At 40.3% G+C, this 16,162-nt stretch overlaps 1 protein-coding gene and 1 pseudogene across 1 annotated transcript; one reads left to right on the top strand and one right to left on the bottom strand.

Moving 5' to 3' along the window:
* Positions 1-741: 741 nt before the first annotated feature.
* Positions 742-5,034, bottom strand: LOC136694095 (4-galactosyl-N-acetylglucosaminide 3-alpha-L-fucosyltransferase 9-like; annotated as a pseudogene).
* Positions 5,035-11,784: 6,750 nt separating this feature from the next.
* Positions 11,785-14,878, top strand: LOC136695276 (4-galactosyl-N-acetylglucosaminide 3-alpha-L-fucosyltransferase 9-like). The gene is made up of 2 exons (XM_066669259.1): positions 11,785-11,908; positions 13,729-14,878. The coding sequence occupies exon 2, from the start codon at positions 13,730-13,732 to the stop codon at positions 14,876-14,878; it is 1,149 nt and encodes a 382-aa protein (XP_066525356.1). The 5' UTR covers positions 11,785-11,908; position 13,729.
* Positions 14,879-16,162: the final 1,284 nt, after the last annotated feature.

The following is a 16,162-nucleotide window of genomic DNA, read 5'->3' as shown; positions in this document are numbered from 1 at the left end:
CACAGGGAATTATAGTAAACTGAGTGTCGTCCCACTTCACGTGATCACTCAGGTTTGTTGACGGTGGAGTGGAGGGATGCCAGTGTTTCAGGGTGCTCCCGTGTCTGTGTGTCCTCCTGGTTCTCTCCTTTTAGTTAAAGCAGTCATAGTCAGATCTGCCGGAGTCATTAGCCACACTCTGGAAACAGATCAAAACTAACTCCATCCCTCTCCCTTTTTACCATCCCCCAAAGGTCACATGGTATACTCTAAGCAGCCAATCCCAAGCATGCAGAATCCCCTAGTGGAGTACCACAGAGGTAGAACACAATAAAACAAACAATGGGATGAACAAGAAATTTACACAACTCAAAGTTAGGTAGGCAAATAAAGAAACAAAGAAAATAATTAAACAGACACATGTGGACAAAACCACAGCAACAGTTACCACAGCAAGTTATCAGAATAGACTTTCCCTTTCATAGATCTGCTATACCATTCTTATCATTAATACCCAAGCAGTCTAGAAACAGACTAAAGGTCTATAGAATTCTATTGAATCTAAATTGCCATTTTCTGATTGTCTGCACTGAAACGATCTGGAATATGTTTACTTTAGGAAGAACGCTATCCCCAGAAATACTTTGTAATATTCTTGACTGTACTGAAGCCCTTGTTGTTCCGTATATGTTCACAAACTTTACAGACGTGGAGCCGACTAAATTCATCACGGGTTGAGACATAGTCGACATAGTCCTTCCTCTAGGAAAAGTGCTTGTTCATCTCCTTGTTCGGGTCTAGAGCTTTGAGGTGTTCTGCCATTTCCTGAGGGGATTTGAAGTCATCCACATGGATGAAGGAGTCTCTAGGGATAAATTCCTCGTAGTTCTCTCGGGGAGGACCTAGAACCACAGGGACAGTGCCAAGCCTCATGGGATTGAAGACCTTCTCTGTAATGTAATCTTTGTGGATGGAGTTCTCAAAGGAGAGGTAAAACTTGTAGCTGGAGACTACTTTTTTGTAGTCCTGTGGATCAATAAAACATTTTAAATGTCTTCCATAGGCCTTTCATTAAAATACTGCACACAATTCTTCCATAGGGAATCCAAATGTCTGCGTCTCTGCGGTAGTTTGACGTCAAGTTGAACAAGTCCTCGGCTCCTTTCAGTTGAGGAGTAATAGTTGGAGACTCCATGTTCATCCACACCCATTTCTGCCGCAGAGGTCTTGATATATTGAGCAGGTCTGGTAGGTCACGTTTTATATCTCGGACATGGAACATCACCCCATGAGCTTTGTCGATTTGTGCTCGATCATCTGTGAAATGACAACCTTTGATGCCATAATCAGACTCAGACAAGATTTCTAGCTGAAATTCCTAACAAACGGTCAGGACCAGATCAAGATCAAAGTTTCAGATTCATGGTCATTCACAGCCTCTACAGTATTTACAGATTTAGTAATTTCTTGCTTGTTTTCAGAGCATGATCCTGCTTGTTTTCAGAGCATGTGCATTGAGACAAGTTTCTGTACAGACATTGAACTGAGGTTTATCTGAGAAAGGCAGCCAGTTCATGGTGGGATTGTTATAAACAAAGAAAATCATAGTGAAGTAGATCAGCAGGCCAAGCAATGACCAATTGACAGAAGTGTCCAGATGAAGCTTTCGATGTCAATCTGAAACATACAGGTACACAGACAAAAAGATATAAGTTACATGATTGCTCAGAATTATAAAGGAGCAGCCATGGCCTGGTGGTTAGGGAACTGTGTGTGTAATCAGAAGTTCACATGTCAGTTGTTAAAAGCGCTATATAAATACTGTTCGATTGATTGACTGAAGTGCCTTTGAGCAAGGCACCTAACCCCTCCTGCTCGGGGCATGTGTATTCACTTCCCCTTGGTGTTCAGTAGTGTGAGTATAAATGTGTGTTTCACTGCATGCAGTTGGTTAAAATGTGGAGAACAATTTCCTCTGTCTGCAACACAGTGGCCAATAAAGCGATTCTAATTTTATCTCATTTTTATCTTGTATTTGCTGAGGCCATAGGTTAAGGTCCAGGTCAGTTTGAACATTAATACGATTAATTAATAAAATAAAATAAAAAAACTGCAGACATCTGCCACATAATCTACTTTATTTATGAGTGAAATAAGTCATACAGGTCAAAGTAGGCTCATGTATGTATGATTTGAAATATTTTGGAATTATTATAGACCCAAATTTGTAATTTACAAAGCTTTTTAAAGAGGTGGTGAGCACTAGCTACTGTCAGGCATATAACAATATACTTAACACAACAAAATCTTTTATTTATTTAATGCATGCTATGACTGTATATCATATGTCATATTGTTTTACTAAGGTGGATTGGCAACTCAAAAGTGTCCGTAGGTGTGAGTGTGTGAGTGAATGTGTGAGTGTGTGTGTGTGTGTGTTGCCCTGTGAAGGACTGGCACCACATCCAGGGTGTATTCCCACCCTGCATCCAATAATTCCAGGTAGGCTCTGGACCAGAGGCGATTGCTCTAAGACTGCAAGGGAAGCTCAGCTTCCCCTAAAATGTCAAAAAATAAGTGATCAAATATATACTGTTGTGTGTATATGTCAGTGAATAAATATGCACTACAACGCACTCAACTTTTGTTCAGAATCAGCTTCTTATCACTGGTAAAGACGCGGCTTTCCCGGAGCTTCACAGTGCTTTAAACAGTGAGGACACAGCTTCCACAGAGTTCAATAGCAAAGCAGCGATGTGCAGCGAAACAAGACGAGTCATTGGATAAATGCTGGGCGTTATCCCCTCCCATTGAACGCTTAGCATCTCTGGGGGTCTATGGGGCAGTGGGCTGGCCTCGGCTGGCCCGGACGCTCAGCTTCTGCATGATGATTGGATGATCTGTCTGAGGCTGAATCCCTTTTTGATTGACAGCGAAATGAGCGAATCAGCGATCCTTCGTTGTAAAGATTCGTGGGAGCATTAATTTTCATTCTGTTCTGAGTTGAACCAGACTTTCTTAATCCTCTTAGCGGCATTTTCTTTGTTAAAAAATACTAGATAGATAGATGATAGATAGATACTTTATTGATCCCTAGGGGAAATTCAAGGATCTAGGAAATTCAGAACTAGTGACAAATCGAGTTTCTATTTCTGGTGGGTTTTTTGTAGCTGCTTGTGTTTGGACACTGACTTCTATCACTCTTTCTGACTTCTATCTCAGTTTCTGTTCAGCGGGTGCTGCTGAGCCCCTCCACCGTCACAAAGCACTCACAGGCGGGCACACTTCACATGGGCCAAGGCCGTTTAGGCAGCCTAGCTCTGCTGGACATTGAGAGGACACTAGTCAAGTCCCTGGAAAAGACGCCTTGTTGGTACGACAGGGTCATAGATCATTTTCTTGGGTAGAATTTACATATAAATAAACCGACACATTTTATGATGTAGGCCGAAATTGAGCTTCCCCTCCTTGAAAGACCAGCATCCGCCACTGCTCTGGACCCACCGTGACCCTGAAAAGGATAAGGGTTACAGATAATGAATGAATAAATGAATATTGTTTTACTAGCTGGTCACAAACATATTTGACACCAAACTTATATGAAAACTAACAGTTACCATCACTGTCACAGAGTAGAAAAGTATAATCTACTTAGTTCTGATCAATTTAAATGTTTCATAGATGCATGTTTTATTTTTTATGGTTTTACATGGTCTTACAATGACAACTGTCATTTTATTAAAAAAAAAAAAAACTAAAATTGAATTTAATGAGCTCCGTTCCCAATCTCTGACACTGACCATGTAAATGACCATTCAACTCAGTGTAATGGTACATAATTTTGTGAGTGTACCTTTAAGAATGAGGTCACAGAATATGTGAATATGAATATGAATATAAGAATATGATGTCACAGAAGTGCAGGAATTTAGTAGCCTCATTCTTCTTCACTTTATCTCCCCTTTGTTTTAAACTTCGTGTTCATTTTTTGAGTGGACATTCAAAGCTCAGAGCTTTATTCCAATTTTTGTGTTAGCCTGGGTTAAACTTGTAAATGCATTTCTCTAACGAGAGGTCTATTGGCAAGTCCTTTTTGCCATTTTAGACTGCTCGCTTTGTATAGTGTGTTAAGAGAAAGAAAGGGGATAAAGATGAGACAAAGGACAAAGCTTTGTCAACCATTGCACCCCTTGGCATGTGGAGCGAGGTATGAAATTCTGATATCTTGAGACACATACTAAAATATGTTTGTGTAATTAGTAGTGTTTGTGAAGTTTTTGGTGTGCTTAAATATCGCGGTGGCGCTAAACCCACCCGTTTTGGTGCATTCTGTTTGTGCTACTTATTGTACAGAATGGGCCTTTTATATGGATACACCTTAATAAAATGGGAATGGTTGGTGATATTAACTTCCTTTTTGTAGCACATTAGTATATGGGAGGGGGGAAACTTTTCAAGATGGGTGGTGATCATGGCGGCCATTTTGAAGTCTGCCATTTTGGATCCAACTTTTCTTTTTTTTCAATGAGAAGAAACTGGTTCAGTGTTGGATTTGCAAAAATGTGGACTCATGAAAACAGTCACTAATGAAGAAACATCAGTGGCTGTCCTAGCTTCATTCAGCAAGATCCCACAGTGTAGCACTCGCTGCATGTCACTGTAGAGTGGCATCAGTTGAACATCCCTTCGGTGGATATTAGCTACTCACAAATGGCACCCTTAAAAACTCCAGCTGCTGCAGCCTCTCAATGAGGATGACCAAGATTAGTGCACTGAATTTGCAGAATGGGCAAAACAAAAATTGGAACAGGACCCTCAGTTTACACAGAAGATTTTGTTCAGTGATGAGGAAAACTTTTATGTGAATGGTGAAGTTCACCAGTTCATCAGTGAGAGTGAGGTAGAGGTCCCTCTCCTCACAGCTTTAGAGTGAGCTCACACATCATTGAGAGTGAGGTGGAGGTCCCTCTCCTCACAGCTTTAGAGTGACCTCACATATCATTGAGAGTGAGGTGGAGGTCCCTCTCCTCACAGCTTTAGAGTGAGCTCATACATCATTGAGAGTGAGGTGGAGGTCCCTCTCCTCACAGTTTTAGAGTGAGCTCACACATCAGTGAGAGTGAGGTGGAGGTGGAGGTCCCTCTCATCACATTTTTTGAGTCAGCTCACACATCAGCGAGAGTGAGGTGGAGGTCCCTCTCCTCACAGTTTTAAAGTGAGCTCACACATCAGCGAGAGTGAGGTGGAGGTCCCTCTCCTCACAGTTTTAGAGTGAGCTCATACATAAGTGAGGTGGAGGTCCCTCTCCTCACAGTTTTAGAGTGAGCTCACACATCAGTGAGAGTGAGGTGGAGGTGGAACTCCCCCTCCTCACAGTTTTAGAGTGAGCTCACACACAAGCGAGAATGAAGTGGAGGTGGAGGTTCCTCTCCTCACAGTTTTAGAGTGAGCTCACACATCAGTGAGAGTGAGGTGGAAGTGAAGTTCCCTCTCCTCACAATTTTAGAGTGAGCTCACACATTAGTGAGAGTGAGGTGATGTTTCATCTCTTCACAGTTTTAGAGTGAGCTCACACATCAGCGAGAATGAAGTGGAGGTGGAGGTCCCTCTCCTCACAGCTTTAGAGTGAGCTCACACATAATTGAGAGTGAGGTGGAGGTCCCTCTCCTCACAGTTTTAGAGTGAGCTCATACATCAGTGAGAGTGAGGTGGAGGTGGAGGTCCCTCTCATCACATTTTTTGAGTCAGCTCACACATCAGCGAGAGTGAGGTGGAGGTCCCTCTCCTCACAGTTTTAAAGTGAGCTCACACATCAGCGAGAGTGAGGTGGAGGTCCCTCTCCTCACAGTTTTAGAGTGAGCTCATACATAAGTGAGGTGGAGGTCCCTCTCCTCACAGTTTTAGAGTGAGCTCACACATCAGTGAGAGTGAGGTGGAGGTGGAACTCCCCCTCCTCACAGTTTTAGAGTGAGCTCACACACAAGCGAGAATGAAGTGGAGGTGGAGGTTCCTCTCCTCACAGTTTTAGAGTGAGCTCACACATCAGTGAGAGTGAGGTGGAAGTGAAGTTCCCTCTCCTCACAATTTTAGAGTGAGCTCACACATTAGTGAGAGTGAGGTGATGTTTCATCTCTTCACAGTTTTAGAGTGAGCTCACACATCAGGGAGAATGAAGTGGAGGTGGAGGTCCCTCTCCTCACAGCTTTAGAGTGAGCTCACACATAATTGAGAGTGAGGTGGAGGTCCCTCTCCTCACAGTTTTAGAGTGAGCTCACACATTAGTGAGAGTGAAGTGGAGGTGGAGGTCCCTCTCCTCACAGTTTTAGAGTGAGCTCACACATTAGTGAGAGTGAAGTGGAGGTGGAGGTCCCTCTCCTCACAGTTTTAGAGTGAGCTCACACATCATTGAGAGTGAGGTGGAGGTCCCTCTCCTCACAGCTTTAGAGTGAGCTCACATATCATTGAGAGTGAGGTGGAGGTCCCTCTCCTCACAGTTTTAGAGTGAGCTCACACATTAGTGAGAGTGAAGTGGAGGTGGAGGTCCGTCTCTTCACAGTTTTAAAGTGAGCTCATGCATAAGTGAGAGTGAGGTGGAAGTGGAGTTCCCTCTCCTCACAGTTTTAGAGTGAGCTCACACATTAGTGAGAGTGAAGTGGAGGTGGAGGTCCCTCTCCTCACAATTTTAGAGTGAGCTCACACATCAGTGAGAATAAAGTGGAAGTGGAGTTCCCTCTCCTCACAGTTTTAGAGTGAGCTCACGCATCAGTGAGAGTGAGGTGGAGGTGGAGGTCTCAATCCCCAAGAACAGGAGGAGATTGCCATGACAGCATGGGTCTTTCCTTCATGTGGTTCAAACTTTTCTGAAATGGGCCTTTGGTTTGTACACAAGTTATCTGGTAGTTTTTCTGGTATTGTCTTTGAATTCCAAAAGTAGTTGGTCATTGCAACGACAGAAGTACAAGTCTGTTTATAATGGTGATACTCAGGGTCTTCTGTCTCAAAGGTGCAGCAGGTAGTGTCGCAGTCACACAGCTCCAGGGGCCTGGAGGTTGTGGGTTCGATTCCCGCTCCGGGTGACTGTCTGTGAGGAGTTGGTGTGTTCTCCCTGTGTCTGCATGGGTTTCCTCTATGTGCTCCGGTTTCCTCCCACAGTCCAAAACACACGTTGGTAGGTGGATTGGTGACTCAAAAGTGTCCGTAGGTGTGAGTGAATGTGTGTGTGTCTGTGTTGCCTTGTGAAAGACTGGCGCCCCCTCCAGGGTGTATTCCCGCCTTGCGCCCAATGATTCCAGGTAGGATCTGGACCCACCGCGACCCTAAAATTGGATAAGGGTTACAGATAATGAATGAATGAATGATTGTTAATGTTGCTATAAGTCTAAAATATTGCTATTTAGAAATTTGATCACTTTAACGCTACCTAGCACTGTCATGTTATAAACTAACGCACTGTCATGTTCTGTTGATCTCTGTCATGTGTTATGCATTTCTATTTTTTATACCTGCTGGAGTAGGACAAAAAATATAAATTGCCTTGTATACTGCAGTGATATTAACGGTGCTATTTTATTTATTTTTTTTTGTTTTAAGTTTATGGTTGCGATTGTTTTACAGAAATGCAAGCACTTGAGGACCTTCACTCATATTGTTTTCTTTTGTTATGAGTATAAATAACAGAAGAATTAGGTTCTATATCAGTGAGGGTATGCATGATTTGTTGGTTAATGCCAATCTTTCTTCTATTCATTTGTCAGCTGATTTTTCAATTTTATGTTTTATGTGTTATATGGGCTCCACCACCCCCTGCCCTTGAACCTTGAAGGAAATTCTTTAATTATAATGATTGAATCTGTGACTGTGTGTGAGGATTTTGGTGTGTTCTCCCTGTGTCTGAATGGGTTTCCTCTGGGTGCTCCGGTTTCCTCCCATGCTCCAAAAACACACTTTGGTAGGTGGATTGGAGACTAAAAATTGTCCATAGGTGTGTGTGTGAGTGAATGTGTGAGTGTGTGTCACCATGTGAAGGACTCGCACCCACTCCAGGGTGTGTTCCTGCTTTGCACCCAGTGATTCCAGTTAAGCTCTGGACTCACTGCCACCTAGAACTGGATAAGGGCTACAGACAATGAATGAATGAATGTAGATGGCTAATACTACAGTTGTTCCAAATGATCAGAGATATTATTGAATAAACCATTAAATACTTGTGTCCAGACTTTCCCATGTCATTGTGATTAATTGTGTTTTGTGTGATTTGTGATATGATATGGATGATTATTTATTTGGTAACATATATATAATGAAAATTAGCAACATTTACATCATAATTGTTAGTTATATAACTTGACATAAACTAAAATATCAAATACAATACAATAAAATTTACTTAATTTATAAAACACTGACAAACTTTACTTAATATTTTGAAGAGTGCCTATGAAATATTTATTTTATAAAAAAATGTTAAATAAAATAAATAAATTTTACTTAATATTTTCAAATGTTACATTTGATGTCAAGTAGATTTTACTTTCATTTTCAAGGAAATTTAATATCACAACAGTAATATTTACTTAAAATGGGACAGTTCTATTGAATTGATTTTCTTTTGGTTTTATGATATGTTTATTATTATTTACAGCAAACTGTGGTTAAAACTCAAAACCCATAAAAACCTGTACAATTCTGCTATAAAAAGGATTCTAGTAATTTAAAGTTACAGACTTACACTGCTTTTACAGCAGATTTCTTTAATAAAGGTGATTTTCCAGTATTTCAAAGGTATATTCTCTTTTTACAGAATAAAAAACAGAAAAACATTTGTAATTTTTTATGGTTAATGTCTGTAAAAAATATCTTTTCACAGCGTAGTAAAAAATGCAGCTGTGGGGTAGAACTACTTTTATAAATCTATTTAGTGAGTAGGGCATTAGGTTCCAGGAAAGAAACAAATAGAAAGACGACGTTTTTTTTTTTTCGCATGGTCATTCTTCTTGTTGAGTAATTTTTTTCTTGGAGATGTTTGTATTTTTCCTTTGTTCAATATTTATATTTTATCGTGGAACCCACGCTATGTCTGAGGAAGTCTCTCAGTATGTATTTGCTGCTGTCTGCAGTCTCTGTGTGTGGAGAAAAAAAATTATTTTCCTGTATTTCTTTGTTTCAGACTGACTACTGACCAATCAAAGTCGTTGCAGTCACATAGTTACATTTCTGGAGAGGTGCGTAAGTTACTTCGTAGGCTACGCCGTAACACATTGCCTGCAGAGTAGGTTCAGTGCACAAGTATAAATTGGGCTTTAAAGTGAACTTAAATGCAACATTGGCCTTTGGCCCAAGATATTCTGGAACCAAGTATACTTATGAGCATCTTTGTGTTTGAACGTTAGCACAGAAGTCCAATATCATCACACTGCTCTGGTTCAGATCAGCAAGGCCGTTCCTCCTGATCACTTCTGTCCAGGGAACCATAGAAGCATCTGCAGAACCCCACACATCATTTCCATGTATACCAGTGTATATATGCCCCACAACAAGTTTTCCTCTCTCTGAGCAGAATTCATATTGAGGTGATCCTCTCGTTTACTGGGGCACACTACTGTACATTGTAGAATCCCCAAACCCACATGGGACCTCTCACCCTGGGCATGTCCTGAGTAGGAGAGAGACCACTCCCTGTCTCTCCCTGTTTTCTGCCTTTTTGTGAGTGTGCACCCTCTATAGGTGATGGGTGCTACCCTATAAATTAGAGAATAAGGTGCATGATGGGGGGAGGGCAGACCAGCGATACCGCCATTGACCTCAGTTGGGATACAGGTGGCAGACTGTTTTAGCTTGTGACAAGGCCTGCAGCCATTGGGGCCCACCCGCCATGCCCAACAGCTATTAATGCCATTTTATGCTCCCATTGCATCTTTGTTTTGTATTTCTATTTATTTGTAATAAAATGACCATCAACATTCTGCAACAAACTCTCTCCTTAAAGTCATTGGAACCCAACTGCGAGTCTGACACTGAATCTGTCCTCTCCTGCGTGGTAAAGACAATTAAATGTGGAAACAAGGGGTTATAGGACAAACTTGAACTGTTTTTACCACTACAATAACCAGGTCAGTGCTTCTGTTTATTGCTCAGTTAAAACACAGATACACAGAGTGATTTACTAAAGTAGTTTAAATAATATTCCTTTTATTTGTTGAGTTTTACCAGGTATATTCATGTTTAATGAGACATTATTTTGGTCTGGTCAAATTTAAACCGAGTTTAATAATGTTTAACATATTTTAACCAGTTTAACCGTATAATGAAGATTCAATGTTATATTCATATCTGGTTTGGCCACACTGTAATCAGGTTTGTATTTGGTTTCAGGCGTTTATTTATCAGGTTACATAAGATATAATTATACTCTGTTGGGTTGAAATACATGTTAACCAGGTTTTAATCAGGTTTAATGTGATTTGTTCAAGATTACTCAGGTTTATCCACATTTACTGAGGGTTTAATCGTTTTTTTATAGGATTTATGTCTGGTTTTAATCCTGTTTTAATCAGGTGTAATAATATTGTGTATGGAATCTTAGAAATAAAAACTGAAAAATAAAGCCAAAATAAAAAATCAATTTGTATTAGGACAGCAGTGCATATATATACACAGATCAGCCACAAGATTAAAACCACTCTAGGACAATGACTAACACTGACAATTTGGTAACGACTGGTGGGACAGGTTTGAGGGGAAGGTTATGTCAGTTGATGAGGGGAAGGTCAGATCTTGAAGTTTATGTTGAAGCGGGGGGTGGTCACTGTGAGAATCTGATCCACTTTGATCACTTTATGATGGACATGTTGTGGTTAGACTGGTTTGTTAGACACTGGCACCTTTCTGTCCTCAGACACCCAATGTAACTTCCTGATTATCATGATGTTTGACCAACATCTGCTTGCCCAAGGTCAGCTGCTCCCTCTTCTTGTGCACTTTATCCCTCCCTTTCTTTCTCTCTCTCTCTCTCTCTCTCTCTCTCTCTCTCTCGCTCTCCCTCTCCGCATGGGAACAGCTCATGGCTCTATCATACGAGAGCATCCTAATCTTTACTAATCTTGCGTCTCTTTTCTTTCACAGACCCTTAGACTAAACACTTGAATATGCCTCTCCTTTATCAATCTATGCCCTCACCACTTTCTCCATCATCCTGTAGGTTTAGATAGTAGATGGAGGGCACATATATACTCAGTGCTTTGTACAATAAAGTGGAACTCTCTTGTTCAAGTTCAAGTTGAAGAAGTTTATTGTCATTTCAGCAGTATACAGTGTTTACAGTACACAGTGAAACGAAATAGCGTTCCTCCAGGACCAAGGTGCTACATAAAACAATACACAACATTAAAGTGCGACTAGTGTAAAGCCAGTGCAACATAAAACAGTGCACACGCATTAAAGTGCAAAAGACATAGAACATAAAACAATACACAACATTAAAATGCAGCTAGTACAAATCTAGTGCAACATAAAACAGTGCACACACATTAAAGTGCAAACGATATGGCTAAGAAAATACAAAACTGTCCCTACAGTACAATACAATACAATGTAATACAAGACAAGGCAAAAACCATAAGTACGGAGGGGGTGAGGAAGAGAGACACTGCAATTTAAAGTGTATTTGTGCTGTAAACGGTAACTGGATGTAAACATGATGTAAACCGGATATGTGTAAACAGTACACTCATTTACAGTCCAACAGACCAGTGTTTGCATTTGGTATTCCTGACAATCTCCACAGCAGAGTTGTCGATGTTGATTCACGTCCCTGGTGTCAGTGTCTCTTGACTCCCCTGGATCCAGGTCCAGAAGACGGCAGGCTGAGGGTAACTTAGAGGAGATCCAACCTGAGGGTCGAAGTCAATTTGAACTAATTTCTTACATGCAGGTTTGATAAAGTTTTATTATGTTTTAAAGGTTTAATTCAGCATTAATTCATTCCAGCTTTTAAATCAACATAGGAATAATCTGGGAGGTAAAAAATTTCATAAACACTGTGTGAACTGAGTGTGTTTGATGAGCAGAGGTAATGCCAATGGTTCTGTAACAAAACTATTGCTGAAGAAGTGAGGAAGAGAAAAAAAGAGAAGAAAAAGAGGCAGACAAAAAATGAAATAAAAAGTAATAAAACAAAAAATAAAACATTAAACTTCAGTGACTTTAAAGATTAGATTATCTCCCTATTCCTCCAGGGCACTGTGCTCATAAACCAGTTCCAGAAGCGAGGACTGTCACTCCAACACAACCGGACCAGTTTTAACTCCCACACTCCAAAAACACTTTTTGATGGACTGGTTGTGCAACAAGTGTGTGTGTGTGTGTGTGTGAGAGAGAGAGAGAGAGAGAGAGAGCGAGAGAGAGAGAGAGACAGGGGTGTGAGTGTGTAAAAATGCTCACAAGTGTGTATGGGAAAGTCAAACATAGTTTGAATATGTCTCTCTCACATTTATTTATTTATTTATCAGGGACAGTGCACATTAATCAGCATTTCAGTTTCCATAGTAATGTAAATCAGGCCCCCAGGATTTGACTTCCAAAGTGTGCCATATATTTTAGAAAACAGCAGAGCTAAAGATGATGTGATAACGTGTTTGAAGAGGAAGCTCTGTATAATTCAGAAGTACAGAGAAGTCCCAGCGCTGCTTTAAACTGTTTAACAGGCTTGTGGCAATAAAAGGTAGTCTCATGGTGAAAAGTATATATTTATTTCACACACCAGTAACACAGCTTTTCGTGAAGAAATAAAATTTATTATATGACGTCTGCTGCTCATTTTATGGACTCTAGTAAGATGTTATTTCCCATAATCTTTGGTTGACTTGTAATCATTCTTCTTGTGTGACATTAAAATGGTTTTCTATAATATAATTGTAATTAATATGTCAATTAATACCCAGTGTTCATTTGTAAAAGAGGACAGTCAATGTCTGCCCCACATTAATCAACATTTCATTCATATTAAATGTTTAATTAATAAGAACAGATATATTCTCCAGGAATGATGATAACTAAGTTTGAGCTCATACATGTGGATCAACGCAAAAATATCTCTATCCTGGGCCAGGCTTTTTTTGAGGGAAATTTATCAGCACAGCTCCTACAGACTGTACGATTGTTTGAATGACACACCAACGATTCACATCTTCTGGGTGCTTGATCCATCTCTTACTTTTCCAGTAGTCATTACATGAGAAGCAAAGGAGTGACCTGGAAGAAGGAAGTGACCTGACTGACCACAGGTTTCCCCACAGTGGGATCACTGGGTCCAGGTTATATTACAGTAAATGTGCTAGTGTTAGCTATTAAGCTAATTTCTGTCTATAATCCCTGGGCAGGTGATTACAAACTAATAGTCAATATCACACAATAATTCAAAGTTATTTAACTGTACATGATTACAAACCTTATTTGATTTAAGTTGTGTCTTAAATTTACAATAACAACAAAATCCAGTAACGAATCAATCTAATTGACAAAAGTGTTTGCCCAATGACAAACATTAAACCTTACTACAAGTATATTGTACAACACAGTCCTCTCTGGTAGAAGCTGTTGTTGACCTTCTCCTATAGGAGGGGAGGGGAGGGGCAAGATCATGTAATATCATAAAAAATAAGGCATGTACATGATTACAAACCTTGAATTGAATTGAACTAATGAAACTCCAGATGTAATATTAATCCTTGTCTTTGTACCTGAATGTTTCAGAATGACATCGAAAGCTTCATCCAGACACTTCTGTCACTTGGTCATTGCTGGAGGCCTTCTGATCTGCTTTACTATGATTTTCTTTGTTTATAACAATCCCACCATGAACTGGCTGCCTTGCGCAGGTAAACCTCAGTTCAATGTCTGTACAGAAACTTGTCTCAGTGCACAGATCATCACCAACTGCTCTGAAAACAAGCAGGAAATGACTCGGTCTGTAAAAATTGCAGGAGGTGGGAATGACCATGCTTCTGAAATAACAATCTTGATCTGGTACTGGCCACCTAGGAGGCAGTTCAATCTGGATTCCTGTGAGCTTGCCTATGGGATCAAAGGTTGCCGTTTGATTGTTGATCGAGCACAAATCGACAAAGCTCATGCCATTGTGTTTTACATTCAAGAGATAAAAGGTGACCTACAAAACCTGCTCAATATATCAAGACCTCCACGGCAGAAATGGGTCTGGACGAACATGGAGTCTCCAACTAATACTCCTCAACTGAAAGGGGCCGAGGTCTTGTTCAACTTGACGTCAAACTACCGCAGAGACGCAGACATTTGGATTCCCTATGGAAGAATTGTAGAAATCTCAGAATCAGACGAACCCTTCCAGATCCCACTGAAGGACAAGCTGGTGTGCTGGATCGTCAGCCACTGGAACATCAAACTCAAACGTGTGCAGTACTTTAATGAATTATCAAAACACATACAAGTTGATGCCTATGGAACACATTTTGAACAAAGGATAGACAATGAAGACTACAACAAAGTAGTGTCTAGCTGCAAGTTTTACCTCTCCTTTGAGAACTCCATCCACAAAGATTACATTACAGAGAAGGTCTTTAATCCCATGAGGCTTGGTACCGTCCCTGTGGTTCTAGGTCCTCCCCGAGAGAACTATGAGGAATTTATCCCTAGAGACTCCTTCATCCATGTGGATGACTTCCAATCTCCGCAGGAACTGGCAAAACACCTCAAAGCTCTGGACCAGAACCAGGAGATGTACGAGAGGTTCTTCTCCTGGAGGAAGGACTATGTCTCAACTCGTAATGGATTTAGTCGATTCCACGCCTGTAAAGTTTGTGAACATATACAAAACCACAAGGGCTTCAAAATAGTCAAGAACATTACGAAGTGGTATTGGGGATAGCCAAACTTCTTTCCTAAAGTAAACCTATACCGATCGTCAAAATTTTGTTGAAACAAAACAAAAAAGTTAACATTCCTGTATGTTTCAGTGCACACAACTGTGCAAACAATGTGTTTGTTGTGTTCTGCCTCTGTGGTACTCGACTAGGTGATTCTGCATGGTTGGGATTGGCTGCTTCATGCATACCGTGTGACCTTTGTGGGATGGGGTTTGATGATTGCTTCACTGTATACTTGGTTGCAACCAAAAAGCATTTCCTAGCTTACCATTCACACACAGTCAATTTATGCTAACTTTCTGTCATGCTAATGATGTCACATGAGGTCACATAGGAGAGCTAGTCAATCTATTGTCAAACAGCTGTTTAATGCTATATATTAACAAAGTGTGTTAAAATACTAATTTTGTTAAAGATGTTTCTGATCATCAAACAAATTTAAATATCATACAAAGACAACAGAAGTGAACACAAAATGCAGTTTTTAAATGAAGGTATTTACTATTAAGTGAGAAAAAAATCCAACCCTATTGAGATGCTGTGGTATGACCACAAAAAGGTGGTTTGTGCTCGAAAACCCCCCAATGTGGCTGAATTACAACAATTCTGCAAAGATGAGTGTGCCAAGGTTCCTCCACAGTGATGTGAAAGACTCACTGGAAGTTTCCACAAACAATTGATTGCAGTTGTTGCTGCTAAGGGGGGCCCAATCGGTTATTAGATTCAGGGGCAAACACTTTTTCACACAGGGCCATGTAGGTTTGGATTTTTTGTCTTCATTTAAAAACTGCGTTTTGTGTTTACTTGTGTTGTCTTTGATTAATATTTAAATTTGTTTGATGATCTGAAACATTTAAGAGTGACAAACATGAAAAAAAAAATTAGAAATCATGAAAGGGGCAAACACTTTTTCACACCACTGTAAATTACCTTGGCTCTCATGCTGAAGATGTTAATCTTTCAAAAGTCTATTCAGTTTTAATCTGACACACAGTCTTTTGGTCTTCAGCAATAGTCCGTATTTGTTTTTCCACAATGGTTGAATCGTCAGATGAAGATCTGTATTTGCTGATATTGTTATTTTTATAACAGCATTCATTTTTATCACCTTAGGAATGCTGTAAGTTCAGCAAAATGTTCCAGCTATTTTTCAGAGACTATGGGTGTAAATGATTGCAGGTGTGGTCTGATTAGACACTGTGTCTAAAAGAGCACAATGCCCAGTAAATTCAAGGTAATAAACTGTCTGTTTTACCCTGGATTCCTGAGTGGAACTATGTGTCACA

Source organism: Hoplias malabaricus, chromosome 4 (assembly GCF_029633855.1).
Source record: "Hoplias malabaricus isolate fHopMal1 chromosome 4, fHopMal1.hap1, whole genome shotgun sequence".
Taxonomy (NCBI): Eukaryota; Metazoa; Chordata; class Actinopteri; order Characiformes; family Erythrinidae; genus Hoplias; species Hoplias malabaricus.
Note: the sequence above shows the minus strand (reverse complement) of the source record. Positions and strands in the feature narration are given on the sequence as shown.